Source organism: Podarcis cretensis, assembly GCF_951804945.1.
Source record: "Podarcis cretensis genome assembly, chromosome: 9".
Classification (NCBI taxonomy): Eukaryota; Metazoa; Chordata; class Lepidosauria; order Squamata; family Lacertidae; genus Podarcis; species Podarcis cretensis.
Genome location: NC_137178.1, coordinates 61,434,027 through 61,449,655, shown reverse-complemented (window position 1 = coordinate 61,449,655; position 15,629 = coordinate 61,434,027). Strand labels below are relative to the sequence as shown.

At 43.6% G+C, this 15,629-nt stretch overlaps 1 protein-coding gene across 1 annotated transcript in view; it reads right to left on the bottom strand.

The window, feature by feature from the left end:
• Window positions 1-1,598: 1,598 nt before the first annotated feature.
• GABRB1 (gamma-aminobutyric acid type A receptor subunit beta1) overlaps window positions 1,599-15,629 on the bottom strand; it is a 93,314-nt gene continuing 79,283 nt past the window's right edge. Inside the window, exons 6-9 of the mRNA XM_079989769.1 lie at window positions 11,806-11,943; window positions 11,559-11,711; window positions 8,697-8,938; window positions 1,599-2,960 (exon numbers count right to left, since the gene is read on the bottom strand). Coding sequence (XP_079845895.1) covers window positions 2,613-2,960; window positions 8,697-8,938; window positions 11,559-11,711; window positions 11,806-11,943 — 881 coding nt within the window. The 3' untranslated portion in view covers window positions 1,599-2,612. The remainder of the gene's footprint in view (window positions 2,961-8,696; window positions 8,939-11,558; window positions 11,712-11,805; window positions 11,944-15,629) is intronic.

The window sequence follows — 15,629 nt, the reverse complement described above, 5'->3', positions numbered from 1 at the left end:
CATCTTGTGGAACGACTCAAAAAACGGAAAACTCTTTCGTCTTGCGTGTTTTCCGTCTTGTGAGGCATTCGTCTTGCGAGGTACCACTGTATTCCTTTAAATTTTTATCTAAGCCAAGTTTTAATGCCTGTACAACTTTCTAAAGCAGGTGAATTTGATCTTTGGAGAGTTTGTAAGCAAACCATTTTTAAACTTACCAAGTATGTGGCCTTTTCCTATGCCTGGGGGAAGAGGGACACATTGAAAAGAGATCTATTAAGGGGACATTTTAGAACCCTGCCATGCCAGCAACCCCACTCAGCCATGAAGCTCACTGGTGACTTTGGGCCAGTCGCCATCTCTTAGCCTAACCTACTTCACAGGGGTTTTGTGAGGATGAAATGGGGAGAGGAGAACTATATACACCACGTTGAGATCTTGGAAGATAAAGGTATTATATAAATGTAACAAATAAATAATGAACTCACTTGGAGGGTCACATATTTTAAAGGTCTAACAGCCTATATCTCCACATTTAATTTTGAGGCATATTGTGTGATAATAAATCCCTGCTTGGGTTCTCTCACCAAAGAGTACTTGCCCCAATCTTAGATCTCGGCACCCAGGAATTCTCCTTTAATCTATCTCTATCTCTAACTCTGCACCAACATCCAGCATGGCCAAAAATAAAGGGTGATGGAGTTTGTATTCCAGCTCGGGTTCCTTGCATCCTGGGGTGGGGCTGGGGTACCATGGAGTTGCAGAGGGGGCATTTAACCCTTTACTGGATTGCACCCTGCACCCTGTGACTTCCATTTGCACTAGGAGGGAAACTCCCACTGGTACCAATGACAGCTTCCCACCTAGGATAAGCAGCAGCCATGGAAATGGGGGTGACTATCCAGATCAGCACTGCAAGCTTCCTCCTTGCTGACCCTCTTCCCACAAGGCCATGGATGCCTATTAAGTAAAGGGGAAAAGGAACCCAAGCAGACAGTGGCCAATTGTGTAATTCAGGGGTCACCAACCTTTTCGGGAGCATGGGCACACCCACATACCAGAGAAACTGCTGCAGGAACCACAAACACACATTACAACAAAGCACACACCACAGGCTGTTCTATTGCCTATGTTAGAATGCTTTTATCAAGCCTAATTTCAATTGGGGGTGGGGAGCAGGGAATCCTTTGGGCGCCTGTAAGTTGATGTGTGCCCTCAGGCACCGGTCATTGGTGACCTGTGATGGAATGCCACATCTACTTTAGCTCCTAAAAAGAGAGAAAAACGTCCTCTGATAGGGGCCAGGAATTGCTAATAAAGACTCCAGTGTGCTCTCACAAAACTAACCCCATGACAGAGCAGGAAAGGCAAAATCTGAATTGGCACTTATTTTCTTCCAGCAACCCTTAGTATGTAATGTTGGTACAGCTTCACTTGTGCTGTAGACCAGCCATCGAGCCCAGATCCCAAAGACACACATTAGGTGTTCTGTCTAGACTTGTCACCTAATCAAACAGAGATTTCCTTAAAATAATTGTATGAGATCAAATCGATTATTGATTAAATCCGCACACATCTGCATATAAACGAAGCTATAGTTTTGAAGAAAGAAAATGGTTATGTTGTAGCAGGCATTCCTGCAGTTTTGAAAGAGGCATTGCCTTCATAGAAGTCTGTTTCTAAGATGCCCCCTGCTAGCCATGATTTTTTTGTTGTTGCAGTAATTTGTATTAGAATTTATGAACAATTTGAAAAAGCTATCCAATTCATCGACATGTTTTTGATCTATGAATTAACAGATTAAGTGATACAACCCTAAATCTGCCCTGATAGTGTCAGAAGCACTCTATATGGGAGTTCAAGCTATATATCAGTTCTTGATCTGGGAACCTATTTATGGTGACATGTGTACAGCGCACTTCTGTGCATGTCTACTTGGAAACCACTTTGTTCAACGGGACGGACTACTAGATAAGTGTGATTAGGGTTGCATGCAGCTGTAGCTTTGCCTTTTCTTGAATAACACTTGAGCTTTGTTTGGCAAATAGTATGGTGGTACTAGGAATGTTCACATGTTACGTTTCGTGAGTGTACAATCTGTGTACACAAATAGTTGAGCTGTACACGCAAACATGTAACATTCCATGAGTGCCGAGATGTACAAATCAACAAATTAGCTGCACACTCTTTTACACAAACACTTGTACATGTGTTAGAGAGAGCTGGTACCTGTGTTCAGTGTAATGTGTGAACAAGCCTACGGTTAGGACCAATGTATGTGTTTTGGAAAATAAGGCAGAATTTTCACGCCATGTTTTAAATGCTAAGAAAAAAGAAAGGAAAGATCACCAGAAATAACCTTAGAACAAAACAGAGGGGTAGCACTTGTGTCTTCAGTGTCGCTCTTTGAAAGCAGATCTAAAAGGATGAGCGCATGTTCAAATAGATACTGTCTTCTTTTTTGAAGTAAACATGGTTTGATTTTTGGGATATGGTTAAAAGGGCACCCTAACCCACAGAATGGCTGAATATTGTACCTTGAATATGTAGCACTGCGGCTACAACAGTCTTTAAGGTTGGCAAATTTGAGAACAGGAGTCTGGGCTAGGCAGGTGGAGGGATCACAGCATAACTCAGTGCACATAATAAAGCCAGTAGACCACATTGAAAAGGATAAAGGTGATAGGAAAAACCATCCTGGACCACTTGTCTATGGAATTGACATCAGTCAAATCTGGGATTTTGACCTTGAGCTGCGACGCTCTTCTCCGTAGGCGTCCCTTTTGATGGGTTGTCTGTCTATCCAAAGTGCTCCTGTTGTAGAGGTCCCTTGTGGTGGCAGGCCTTCTGTAATGGATGCTGGCGCTGTCGTAGGAGTACATGGTAGCTCTCGGGTCATTCAAAGTTGCCAGCACATTGGCGCTGCTGACTTCATTTCTCATTTCCAGGGTAGTAAGAAGAATATTCCCACGGGCGTCAATCTAAAGAAGGAGCATAATAATAATAATAATAATAATAATAATAATAATAATAATAATTTATTATTTATAATAAATTATTTATAATTATAATTATAATTTATAATAAATTATTACTCTGGGCGGCTCTCAAGCGAGTGTTAAAAACAATACAGCATTAAATATTAAAAACTTCCCTAAACAGGGCTGCCTTCAGATGTCTTTTAAAGATAGGATAGCTGCTTATTTCCTTCACATCTGAAGGGAGGGCGTTCCACAGGGCGGGCGCCACTACCGAGAAGGCCCTCTGTCTGGTAACCTCACTTCTCACAATGAGGGAAACGCCAGAAGGCCCTTGGCACTGGATCTCAGTGTCTGGGCTGAATGATGGGGGTGGAGATGCTCCTTCAGGTATACAGGACCGAGGCAGTTTAGGGCTTTAAAGGTCAGCACCAACACTTTGAATTGTGCTTGGAAACGTACTGGGAGCCAATGCAGATCTCTCAGGACTGGTGTTATGTTGTTCCGGCGGCCATTCCTAGTCACCAGTCTAGGTGCCGCATTCTGGATTAATTGCAGTTTCCGGGTCACCTTCAAAGGTAGCCCCACGTAAAGCGCATTGCAGTAGTCCAAGTGGGAGATAACTAGAGCATGCATCACTCTGGCAAGACAGTCCACAGGCAGGTAGGGTCTCAGCCTGCGTACTAGGTGGAGCTGGTAGACAGCCACCCTGGACACAGAATTAACCTGCGCCTCCATGGACAGCTGTGAGTCCAAAATGACTCCCAGGCTGTGCACCTGGTCCTTCAGGGGCACAGTTACCCCATTCAGGACCAGGAATGCCCCACACCCATCTGCCCCCTGTCCCCCAAAATCAGTACTCCTGTCTTGTCAGGATTCAACCTCAATCTGTTAGCTGCCATCCATCCTCCAGCCAATGGCTTTAGAGAAGGTCTCTTAATTCCTAAGTGATGCTCAGTGGTGTAGCGTGGGTTGCCAGCGCCTGAGGCTGCACTAAGTAGTGGGAGGGAAACTAAGTATGCATGCACATTCAACTGCCTAACGCTGTCTACATCACCCAGGAGATCACAGCTGCAGAGATAAGAAAAGAAGAGTAATTCCGTTGTCTGGAGATGTCACTTCCTGGTTTGCACGGAGAAGCCATTTTCAATGCAGCCCAGCAACGGAAGCACGCATCTGTTTTGAGGCAGCACTGGGTATTGAAATTTTGCACCCCCTAACAATTTTGCGCCCGGGGCAACTGCACCTGGGCCCCCCACGCTACGCCACTGGTGATGTTTGGCACACTAGCAAATGAGTGAGATGATAACGAACAAAATGCATGATAGGAAATGACAACGAGGGCAGAGAAGGGGAGTTGATGAGGAAATGAGAAAAAGGAATCTGAGAAAGAACCTGGAGATGGTTTTAGTTAATGGGAACACTTGTATTTTGTAACCTTTCTTAGGATTTCCAGTCCCCACCCCTTTTTAAAGCTATTTCTGTCTGTAATAATACTGATTATTCTGTTTTTCCCACTGCCTATCTTCACAGAACATCAGGAAGGTACTTCAGAACGGTCAAATGGCTGGTGAAATCTTTACTTGTATTTCTTATGTGGGTTTTTTTCTTCATTAAAATTTAAAAATTAACAGAAGTTGCTAGAAGTAAGTGAAGTGGTAGGAAGGTGGTAAGTAATATTCACCTGTGCTACGCATGTAACCTACAGTAGTGTCTTCCTTAATGGCCCAGTGTAATTGAACTGTTTACTGTTGCAGTTACAGTCTCTGTGAGGTTCACAGTCATTATCTCCCTCGAAGAAACAGGACCTAGAGTCACCCAGCAGCCTCATAGCCGTTGCCAGGTATCCATTTAAGGATTCAGTCTAAGGAAGGAAGGAATGTGCAGTGAAATAAATGTGCTGGTTGAAATGCAGAGTGGTGTACTGGGCTGAGAAGCCATTATTGTTGACCACAGGCCAGTAACTCAACCTGTAATCATTGCAGCGGTTTTCCAGACTGCATTTGGGAGTCTCTGGGATTCCTTGGAAGCTAATTGGTGAATATTTGCAGAGAATATCGGTAACAATGGCAAGCTTTTCTGAAGAATGGCTGGCCCAGTACCGGTGACCCCCCCCCCTGCTTCTCCCAGCTGTGTTCAGTCACAGAATTCAGTGTGCATTCTCAGTTCAAGCACAGCTGCCCAATAAGCCTGAATGGGAAACCTGCTGGTGGGTGTGACGCTAATATATGAGAGTGCTGGAGGTGAAATAGTTAAACAGGTTACCCAATCAGAACCCAGGGGGGTGGAGTCAGAGGGACTATAAAACCAGCTCTGGAAGGAGCAAAGGGAGGAGTTTGTTGGGTGGTTGGTTGGAGTGGGAGTGAATTGGGACAGAGTCTGTGGGTAGGTTGAGTTAGTGTAGCGAAATAAGCTGAGTCAGGAACAGTTAGGAGCTAGGAAGACAAGTAAATATCTGAGAGGTGGTTTAGTGAGTGAGAGCAGGTAGCGGAAGTTATAGGTCTGGATAGGCACCCCATGATTGTAATTGACCGATACCATTTATGAAACCACATGCTTGTTAAACTGCAGTAAATAAACAGAAGTTTATGTTCCAATTTAACCCTGACTGGACTCAGTATTGTACCAGGTAGGGCCTGGGTGGTGGCAGCGAGAAATAAAGTGGTGGCACAGGGATCAATACATGGTGAAATGTCCGGGGGCCCTGTGTGATCACCACAGTGGGGTGGTGGCACTTGCCCAAATTCCCATCACCAGTGCCGCTGTGGCTTAGTAGGAGGGAGAGGGGTGAGGTGGTAGCGAAGCCTGGGTATGCTGGATTGGGTCCACCAGTGAATTTGTACCATGCCAACCACACTGCCATCTTAGCCCTTTCCTTCCCAGTAAGCCACAGTGACACCAGTGATGTGAGCTCATGTGAGCGTTGCTGCCCTGCCAACAGCTGGATGCTGCTGAAGTCTAACTCTCATCACTCCCAGCCACCAGAGCCAATAGTCAGGAATGATGGAAGCTGTAATCCAACGACATTTGTTGAGCCACAAGTTCCCCACCTCTGCCCTATAACCTTCCTCAGAATCTTCTGCAGGAACTTCATGGCAGATAATTCAAGGTGGAAGGGATTTTTTTTTTTTATAGGAAAAAGTCTTAGTGATGGTGTCGAGCTTTAGAAAAGGATTCAGTGAATTTATGGATTGAATTTATCAATGCCTATTAAGCCATGATAGCTAAACTTCCATATTCAGAGACACTACATTCTGGAATATAAGATGCAGGGAACGAACAACAAGAATACCGTAGGCTGTTGTTATTATTGCCTGATGAACTGCACATCTATAGTCTTTTAATTACTGAACAATTCAACTGGCAAATTAAAGGCCTTCCCAGATTTGTTATATAGTCACCTGCAATAGAAGTGCAAATAGTATTAATATCTCTGTTGTTTTTTCTCCATTGTAAAGACTAATAACTGACAGATGCTAATGGTTTATATTGATGATTCATGTGAGTCCCCTCATTTAAAGTACTGTGCACTCATTGCTTATTACAAGGCAAGTGTTGGATGAATTACTGCTTTAATTTAAAGTGTTATGAATGAGCCTGCTACATTTTAAAATGAGTTTCTAAATCACTTTGAGACCCCTGTTCTGTATAAATCATCAGACTATTCATTTTCTCCGAATTATAAGTTTTGCAATTCATAACAAAGAGTTTATCATGATTGCTAACAAATTAACACATTCACCCAAACGGAAGGAGATAATAATCTCTATTTTTCTTCTCTGGTGCACCTTTTTTTGCCCAAATTCTCTGCTTGCCCAGTGTTACAGACTCGGCAGTGGAAAGTGATTCAGTAGATAATATGGTCCTTTTCCATTGTGAGGAAACATGTACAGGGTGCCCTACGTTCAGGACAAAATTGCTATGGATAGAAAATTATGTGCCTAGCTAAGGCTAAATGGCCTGGTGACCAAAAGAACAGGGAGAAATTATTATTCAACTGCCCACATACCCACAAATGACTGCCCATCTTCCTAGAAGAACTATTATCTCCAACCTTAGGTCAGTTGATAAATAACTTGCAAAAGGAAAGAACGTCACAATTATCCAGCATGTGACATTTCCGCGCAGGTAAAGGGTAGGGAGATCCAACCCACAGAGCTCTTTTCAGATCCCATATTTCGGAGACTTCTACAAAAGTAGAGTGAAGGAGAAAGATGAATGGAGACAAAAGGGGAAGGCCAATCTAAATAGAAATGGCAATAGCAAAAAATAAATAAAAATAAGGCAGAGGATGATATTGTCAAAATAGCCCCATCTGGGAGATCAAAGGGCACCAATCCAGTCCATTTCAGAATCTACACTTAAAACAAAATGGCCCCATTGGAGGCTGGTCCATTAGGGGGGATGGGACACTGACCCACCAACCTCATGCTGCATTCAACCAGCCCCCCACCTGCCTGTCTTCTTAGTTATAACCAGCACAGAGTGTGGCAGCATTAGCTCTTAACTACGTCCTCCTTAGACTCAGACTGGCCCTTGGAGAACTCAGCAGGGAGGATTCTGGAGAACAACCCAGAGTTCAATGGTTCGATCTTGCATGGGCTGCTGGTCTCCCTGCCTTTTGCCCTACTGGTCCGAATGGGTGCCAGTCGCCACTGCTTCAGTGTATCTTCACCAAAGAGTAAAGTTGTCGGGACTGGCAACTGGTGAGAATTCAGCCTGTGGTTACACCACTAAGATGGCCAGGAAGCATTTCAACAGCAAAAAGGCCAAACGGGTGATGTCCTACTGCCTGGCTGATATGAACTTCCAACTCTGTTGTGGTCTGCCTTCACCTTTGCTCTGCCCTGACTTGCTTTTGCATTTTCTCTTCCTGCATGATAGCAGCTGGGGTTGACAGTATGGTCCACATGCATATTCCCTGCACAACTGTTTTATGTTACTAGTATTATTGGAGGGGGTATGTCTCCATCCAGTTCCTCCATGCCATACACAATTCTATAAACTATCATGTCACCTCTTATTTCCCTTTTCTTCAAACTAAGAAGTCCTAAAGGCTGCAACCTTTCCATATGGGAGGTCACTCCTTCCCCTGGATCATTTTGACTGTCCTCTCCTGAACCTTTTCCAACTCTGCAAAATCCTTATTGAGCTGAGGTGACTAGAACTGTACACAGTTCTCCAAATACGCTTGCACCATAGAGTTATATCATGGCATTATAACCTTAGCGGTCTCATTTTCAGTTCCTTTCCTAATGATCCCTAGCATGAAATTTGCCTTTTTTTGCAGCTGCCACACACTAGGTCATGGGTAGGCAAACTAAGGTCCAGGGCCCGGATCCGGCCCAATCTCCTTCTAAATCTGGCCCGCGGACGGTCTGGGAATCAGCGTGTTTTTACATGAGTAGAATGTCTGATTTTACTTAAAATGTACCTCTGGGTTGTTTGTGGGGCAGAGGAATTCGTTCACCCCCCCAATATAGTCTGGCCCCCCACAAGGTCTGAGGGACAGTGAACCAGCCACCTGCCGAAAAAGTTTGCCGACCCCTGTACTAGGTCAACATTTTCATCGCTGTCCTGTCCTGTGCTGCATGCAAATATTCCATATGGAATTCTCTCATATGGCGCAAGTGAAGATAGCTCTGGAATGGTTTCCCGAGTTGCTGCTTCCTTCCTGCTTCTCAACCTCACCCTGATATACGTAAATGGAAATATATGAAAACTCAGGCAACCAGTTACCTGAACTTTATTCATCTCCAGTTTCCTCTTGTCACTGCTGGCCTTCTCAGCTGCTTTCTTCTGATGCTGTGGGCCTTTGCCGAAGAAGGTGTAGTTCACAAACGCGTATTCCAACAAGGCAAGGAACACAAACACGAAACACCCCATTAGGTAGATGTCAATTGCCTTCACATAGGGAATCTTTGGCAGTGTCTCCCTGAGATGAGTGCTGATGGTGGTCATAGTCAACACAGTGGTGATACCTAGGAAGAAGGAAAGAGCTTGGTACACAAGGGAACTCTTCATGTGGAAAGATGCCACCAACAAACCTGCTAAAATCCTATATACGAATGGCAAACTCCATCTGGTACGCAGGCTGAGACCCTATCTGTTTGCGGACGGTCTCGCCAGAGTGGTGCATGCTCTGGTTGTCTCCTGCTTGGACTACTGCAATGCGCTCTACGTGGGGCTACCTTTGAAGGTGACCCGGAAACTACATCTAATCCAGAATGCGGCAGCTAGACTGGTGACTGGGAGCAGCCGCCGAGACCACATAACACCGGTCCTGAAAGACCTACACTGGCTCCCAGTACGTTTCCGAGCACAATTCAAAGTGTTGGTGCTGACCTTTAAAGCCCTAAACGGCCTCAGTCCAGTATATCTGAAGGAGCGTCTCCACCCCCATCGTTCTACCTGGACATTGAGGTCCAGCACCAAGGGCCTTCTGGCGGTTCCCTCACTATGAGAAGCCAAGTTACAGGGAACCAGGCAGAGGGCCTTCTCGGTAGTGGCACCTGCCCTGTGGAACGCTCTCCCACCAGATGTCAAAGAGAACAACAACTACCAGACTTTTAGAAGACATCAGAAGGCAGCCCTGTTTAGGGAAGCTTTTAACGTTTGAAGTATTACAGTATTTTAATATTTTTTTTGGAAGCCGCCCAGAGTGGCTGGGGAAGCCCAGCCAGATGGGCGGGGTATAAATAATAAATAATAAATTATTATTATTATTATTATTATTATTATTATTATTATTCTACGCTGGCTTGGTCGTGTCCACAGAATGGAAGATGGCAGGATCCCCAAAGGATATGCTCTGCAGGGAGCTGGTTTCCCATTGGCAGACCAACTCTGCGTTACAAAGATGTACGCAAACATGACATGAACAGGCTGGCAACATCAACCCTGCTGCGTGGAAGTCCCTTGAAGATGACCGCAGTGCCTAGAGACAAGCAGTCAGGTCATGTATCCATAGCAGTGACCACAGGAGGAATGACCCCTGGGAGGAGAGCGGAGAGAAGGAACGATGCGGTGCATCTGCAGCAACACAACCATACTCCTTCATTTGGAGTTATCCCCTATTCACCAGAAACAGCTAAATGAAGATGAGCATATAATGCTAACTATTGAGAGAGGGAACAAAACTAGGGAGGGGTGAATGGAATGGAGCATCCTGAATCCTGCCTGGCTATCTGGGCTGAATCCTGAACAGGTCCCACCTGTACATTGCAAATGTATTTTACAAATATATAGACATCCAATCCCTGCATTCCTACACCACTGTAGCAGCATAGTTGCTACATCCCATGCTGGAAGATGGCACTTTCATAGGGAGCACTGGGTGCAGACTTTTGGAAAGACTCTCCTCCCTGAAAGAGAGGGGAGTGGTTGTGGGCGGGAGCCCGAGCACCGCCCAGCAGGGGGGCATTTGCCCCCTGCCTCCAGCTCACCTGGCTGGTGCTCACGCCCCCCTCCTGTGGCCATCCAACCAGGTGCCACGGAGGGGGCGTGTTCAGCAGCCTTTTGGTGCAGCACTAGCCTCTCCCTGGCCTCATTCCTCATCGTCGTCCCGTGTTACTACTTTTGGAAGTAGTAACATTGTTAAGGCCAGTGTGGTGTAGTGGTTAAGAGCGGTGGACTTGTAATCTGGTGAACCGGGTTCACTTCCCCACTCCTCCACATGCAGACCTTGGGCTAGTCACACTTCTTTGAAGTCTCTCAGCCCCACTCACCTCACAGAGTGTTTGCTGTGGGAGAGGAAGGGAAAGGAGAATGTTAGCCACTTTGAGACTCCTTCGGATAGTGATAAAGCGGGATATCAAATCCAAACTTCTCCTCCTCCTCTTCCTCTTCTTCTTCTTCCTCAACCTCGGCCCTCCAGATGCTTTGAGACTACAATTCCCATCATCCCTGACCACTGGTCCTGCTAGCTAGGGATCATGGGAGTTGTAGGCCAAAAACATCTGGAGGGCCGAGGTTGAGGAAGCCTGGGTAATATAATATAAGGGTAATATAAGGTAGCTTCCCATACTGCCATCAGCTATCGGTTATTGTAACTGGAAAAGCTTTTTGTTTGGTCAGCCAAAGATGCATTGCCAACATAGCACATTATCTTTTATGACTCCTTTTCAGAGTCACCATCATTTTCTCGTGAGATCCAGGCAGAGAGATGGTCTGCAACTGTATAAATTATACAAACTAAGCTTGTTTTGCGCAATAACTAGAAGATAGAACACAATGACTAGAACTGGGAGGGTATGACTCATATATTATGGCTCTGGAAATCTTATTTCCAGTTTCTGGGATACACTGAAATTCCCCCATACTTTCAACCGCTATCTTCACAACTGTAAGTACTTGAAATTTACTTTAAAAAAAGAGATACATGACCAGTAGTATAAAATTGCCAGGATGTTAGGTGCCATTATGGGTTTTTTTTAAAGAAAGAAAGAAAGAAAGAAAGAAAGAAAGAAAGAAAACCAAAACAACACAACACATGGAGCACATAGAGCCCTCTAACATGCTAAAATGAATTAATAAATGAAAAGAATAAATCTCACACACCAAGGATATTTAAGTAGCTTCGTTGTCCAAATAATAAATTACCTAGTGCAACTCGTGCAGCAGATGCATCATAGTTGATCCAGAAAGATACCCACGACAGAATCGTTATCAGAGTAGAAGGCATGTAGGTTTGCAAAATGAAGTAGCCGATATTTCTTTTAAGTCGAAAGCTCAGTGACAGCCGAGGGTATGCCCCTATTTAAAAAATAAAAAAGTGAAAAGTAAAACCACAGCATGTCTCTTTTCTACTGCCATTCCCAGAGTATGTCTCAGGATGCTCACTGCTTACCCGTTGCAAACTCTACTCTTTTTGAGATCATCTTGTAGTCGATAATTGAGAATTGAGGGAGCTCAATTTTATTAACTCCACTTACAGCAGATTCCCCTCCATTCCAGTAGAACTCAATATCATCCGTTGTGTATCCATCTGCAATAGGAAAGATATACCCAAGCATGTTAGTTGGTTGACCAAATGTTTTATAAATTAGTTGAGGAGTAAAATTAAATATCAAAGCCAATAAAATGTCAATAAAATGAAAATAAGAACAAACATTACTGACCATTACTGTGAATGTCCGCCATTTTTATTTTATTTCTTGTTGGGCAATTTCTGATGGTTAGAAATTATAAATAAGCTTTCATCACCAGATTTTATACCAAGCCACTTATTTTTCATGAGAAACAAATGAAAAAAGATTAACAAAAGTAACAAAATATTATGTCTGTGCTTTTATATAATGTTTATTGCATTTTGATAAAAGAAAGCATCCGTTCCAAAGTTGAAGACTATTTATTTAAGTGTTTCTCCAGCTCTCTATCAAAAGCAACATGAAGATATTGGAGAAGTTCTGACTTGGGCTTTCTTATTCTTCTTAATTTAAATAATATTTTTTAAAATGGAATTTCACAATTACAGTATAACAAATTATAAAATTATAGATCTCAAATTGTATAAAATATACAAAACAACAACAATAATAAGTGGAAGAAATATAATTGATGAAGAACAGATAGCCCTGTAAAATATTACAGAGGAACTGTTGTGGGCTTGGGGATTTAGGCCTGAATCATAAGTTGTCACTGGAATGATGGCCACTATGTCTATAAGGCTACAATCCTATGCACACTTTCTTGGAAGTAAGCCTCACTGAATGCAATTGGGCTTTACTTCTGAGTAAACATGCATAGGATTGTGCTGCGCCTCTCACAGATTTAACAGTGAAACCAAATGCATATCTACTCAGAATTAAAGCAAGGCTTTTCTTAGTCCCGGTAGAAAAGTGAAACACGTGGCTCAGGTAAGCAGTAAGGAATGGTTAGCAAACATGCTGCAAAATAAGCATTCCTCTGGCTGAGCAGGATCTGAATGAGCCCTGAGACCAGCTGCAGGGGGCAGCCATGACTTGCAAGATAACTCCCTGCTTTGTGCAAGAACTATCTGACTTAAAAATAAAATCAAAATCCCTGCAGTTTTCAATTTACGGTTTGCTTACGCTTCACACCTATTTTTCACTCATCCCACATGTGAATATTGCATCACTACCATTTGCAAACTTTGCATCTGAAGGCAAGATTCATGTTAAACTCTGCAACCACAGTGAAAGTAAATAGCAGCCAGTTTGAATCAGGTACCGGTGGATTGGGAAATGGCTGGTTATAGAAAAGGGCTTTGACTGGGTTTCAGACCCAATCCAAACACAATACATATTTGTTTGTTAGTTTGTAGAGTGCAATATTTTAGCTGCCCATGAAGATATTCACCTATCAGGATTTCATACCCTCCAACTTTTCAAAAATTGAACCTATAAGGTTGTCCCTGGAACTTCCCACTGCTTAGGAAACTGGGGAGTACAAAACATGATTAAGATGTGAGCATCGCACAAGCGTTGTACAAGAGAACGAACATCTTCTGAATGTTCAATCATAATGCCAAACTATGGTTTGGAATTATGTGAATAAAACAAAGTGTATCTCACATGTCCCCCCTTCCACACGGAAGAAGACGGAAATTTTTGTTTTTAGTAAACTGCGTTTAATGTTATTTCTGAACCCTAGACTGTGGTTTATCTTCTGTTTTGTTACTGAAACAAGACAGCTTTATAAACTATGCTTTGAAGTTGGCTTGTTTCAGTAAACCGGAGCTATCCAAACTTGGTTAGAATAGCAATAGTTTGTCTTGGTTTGAACATAATTCTAAACTGCAGTTTGTAAAAGTAGAAGTGAAAGCTTTCGATCACCACATTGCGACCATACCATAGCAGAGGGGAGGGGTGAGCGGGCACCTTCATGTAACATGAAGCAAGGATTGCTACAAACACAGCATTACTGCAAACACAGTGTGTTGCCTCACTCAGACATGTTGTTAACTGGTTGCTATTTCATTTGTATTTTTTTAAAGAGTGTTTATAATTGTGGATACATGTTGAATTCATTAAGTAAGAGTTGAGGATAAAAATGGAGGATGAAAATGGAGTTTCCATTGCGGCGAGGACTGGAATAATTTATCATATGCTGCAGCAAGCTCACTAACAGACAAAGAAAACCTTTAAATTAATTCTTTGCTTAGAGAGTCTGTGCTTCAGGCAGCTGTTCACACATTGGCAGAAAACCAGTAAATGCATAAACTGTGCCAAAGGCCAACAGTGTGAGGATGAATGCATTACCATCAAACAGTCCTTGCCTCTTCTCCCCACAAAAAAAAAAAGTGAAACGACAAGATTCACAATTTCAGCTGCCTGCTCATAGAGATTTAATTGTGAGCTGACTGTATAAAAAGTTGCTAAGGGCTATCACACAACAGACTGGAAGTTCCAAGGTTCTTACAGCATCACATGCTAGGGCCTGCCTGCACATCTGCTTTGTTTGCCAGAACTTTATGAAAGACCTGGGTTCTTAGGTACGGCTGGGAAAACGTAGGCGATTCAGCCTTTGGAGTTTAGGAGTATGGCTGTCGTACCCTGAGAATGAATGAACATCAAAGCAACTAGAGGTTCAGCGTGTAACCTTGCACAGGACTTGAGTTGAAATTTAATGACGCATTCTTTCAAAGGTTCTTAAATATTTTCTAACAGGAAGTTCGACAGCTGATTCATATTGCAAGAGTGTCAGCTCACAAACCAAAGCAGTCTAGTGGGCACATCCCGCAAGAAACTTAGTCCCAAGCAGCTGAGGGCTTCTAATACCATTATTAACAGCTTGAACTTGGACCAGTTACAAATCGGCAATCAGTGCCGATCTTTGAGCAGGTCTCACTCCTGCCAGCAACCATGCTGCAGCATTCCAGTTCAAGCACAAGGGAACTTGCAAATACAGAGCATTGCAATAATCCAGTCTTGAAGTCACCAGTACCTGGAGTCAAGTTCCCCTGGTCCATAAACAGTCAAAACTGCTACCTGTCCCCCTCCCCCAGACCAGTCCAGATCCATAAGCCCCCTGGCCTCTCCTCCAAGTTCATTAACACATCACTTGACAATCCTTATCTGACTGCATTAGATTTTTGTCGAATTTACAGGTCACTGAGCAGCACTAAAGTGCACTGAGAGACACTCAAAAGTTAGTTACAATTCATAAATTCATAGTTTCTAAGCTCATGACAAGGTTTTTGATGAGCTGCCTTAAGCACTTGTTTTCCTGAGATGGCTGCGATATCTGTCAGGTGAGGGATTGTCACAGTCCTAAATTCAAATCTCCTCTCACAGAGTTGTAAGGAAAATATGAGAGGAGGGAGAATCTTGTGGGCCACCTTGAGCTCCTTGAAAGAAAAGTGGGATATTTATGTAATAAAGAGACAAATAACATCTGTTTATCCTTAAGCCTTAAGCTGTTGTTGTTTCCAAGTTCCCCATAACTAGATATCAGTGCTCACGGGATTCGAACCACCAACCTTCCGATCAGCAAGCCCAAGAGGCTCAGTGGTTTAGACCACAATGGAGTGAGCTCTCGTTGCTCTGTCCCAGCTCCTGCCAACCTAGCAGTTGGAAAGCACGCCAGTGCGAGTAGATAAATAGGTACCGCTGTGGTGGGAAGGTAAACGGCGTTTCCATGTGCTCTGGCTTCCGTCATGGTGTTCTGTTGCGCCAGAAGCGGTTTAGTCATGATGGCCACATGACCTGG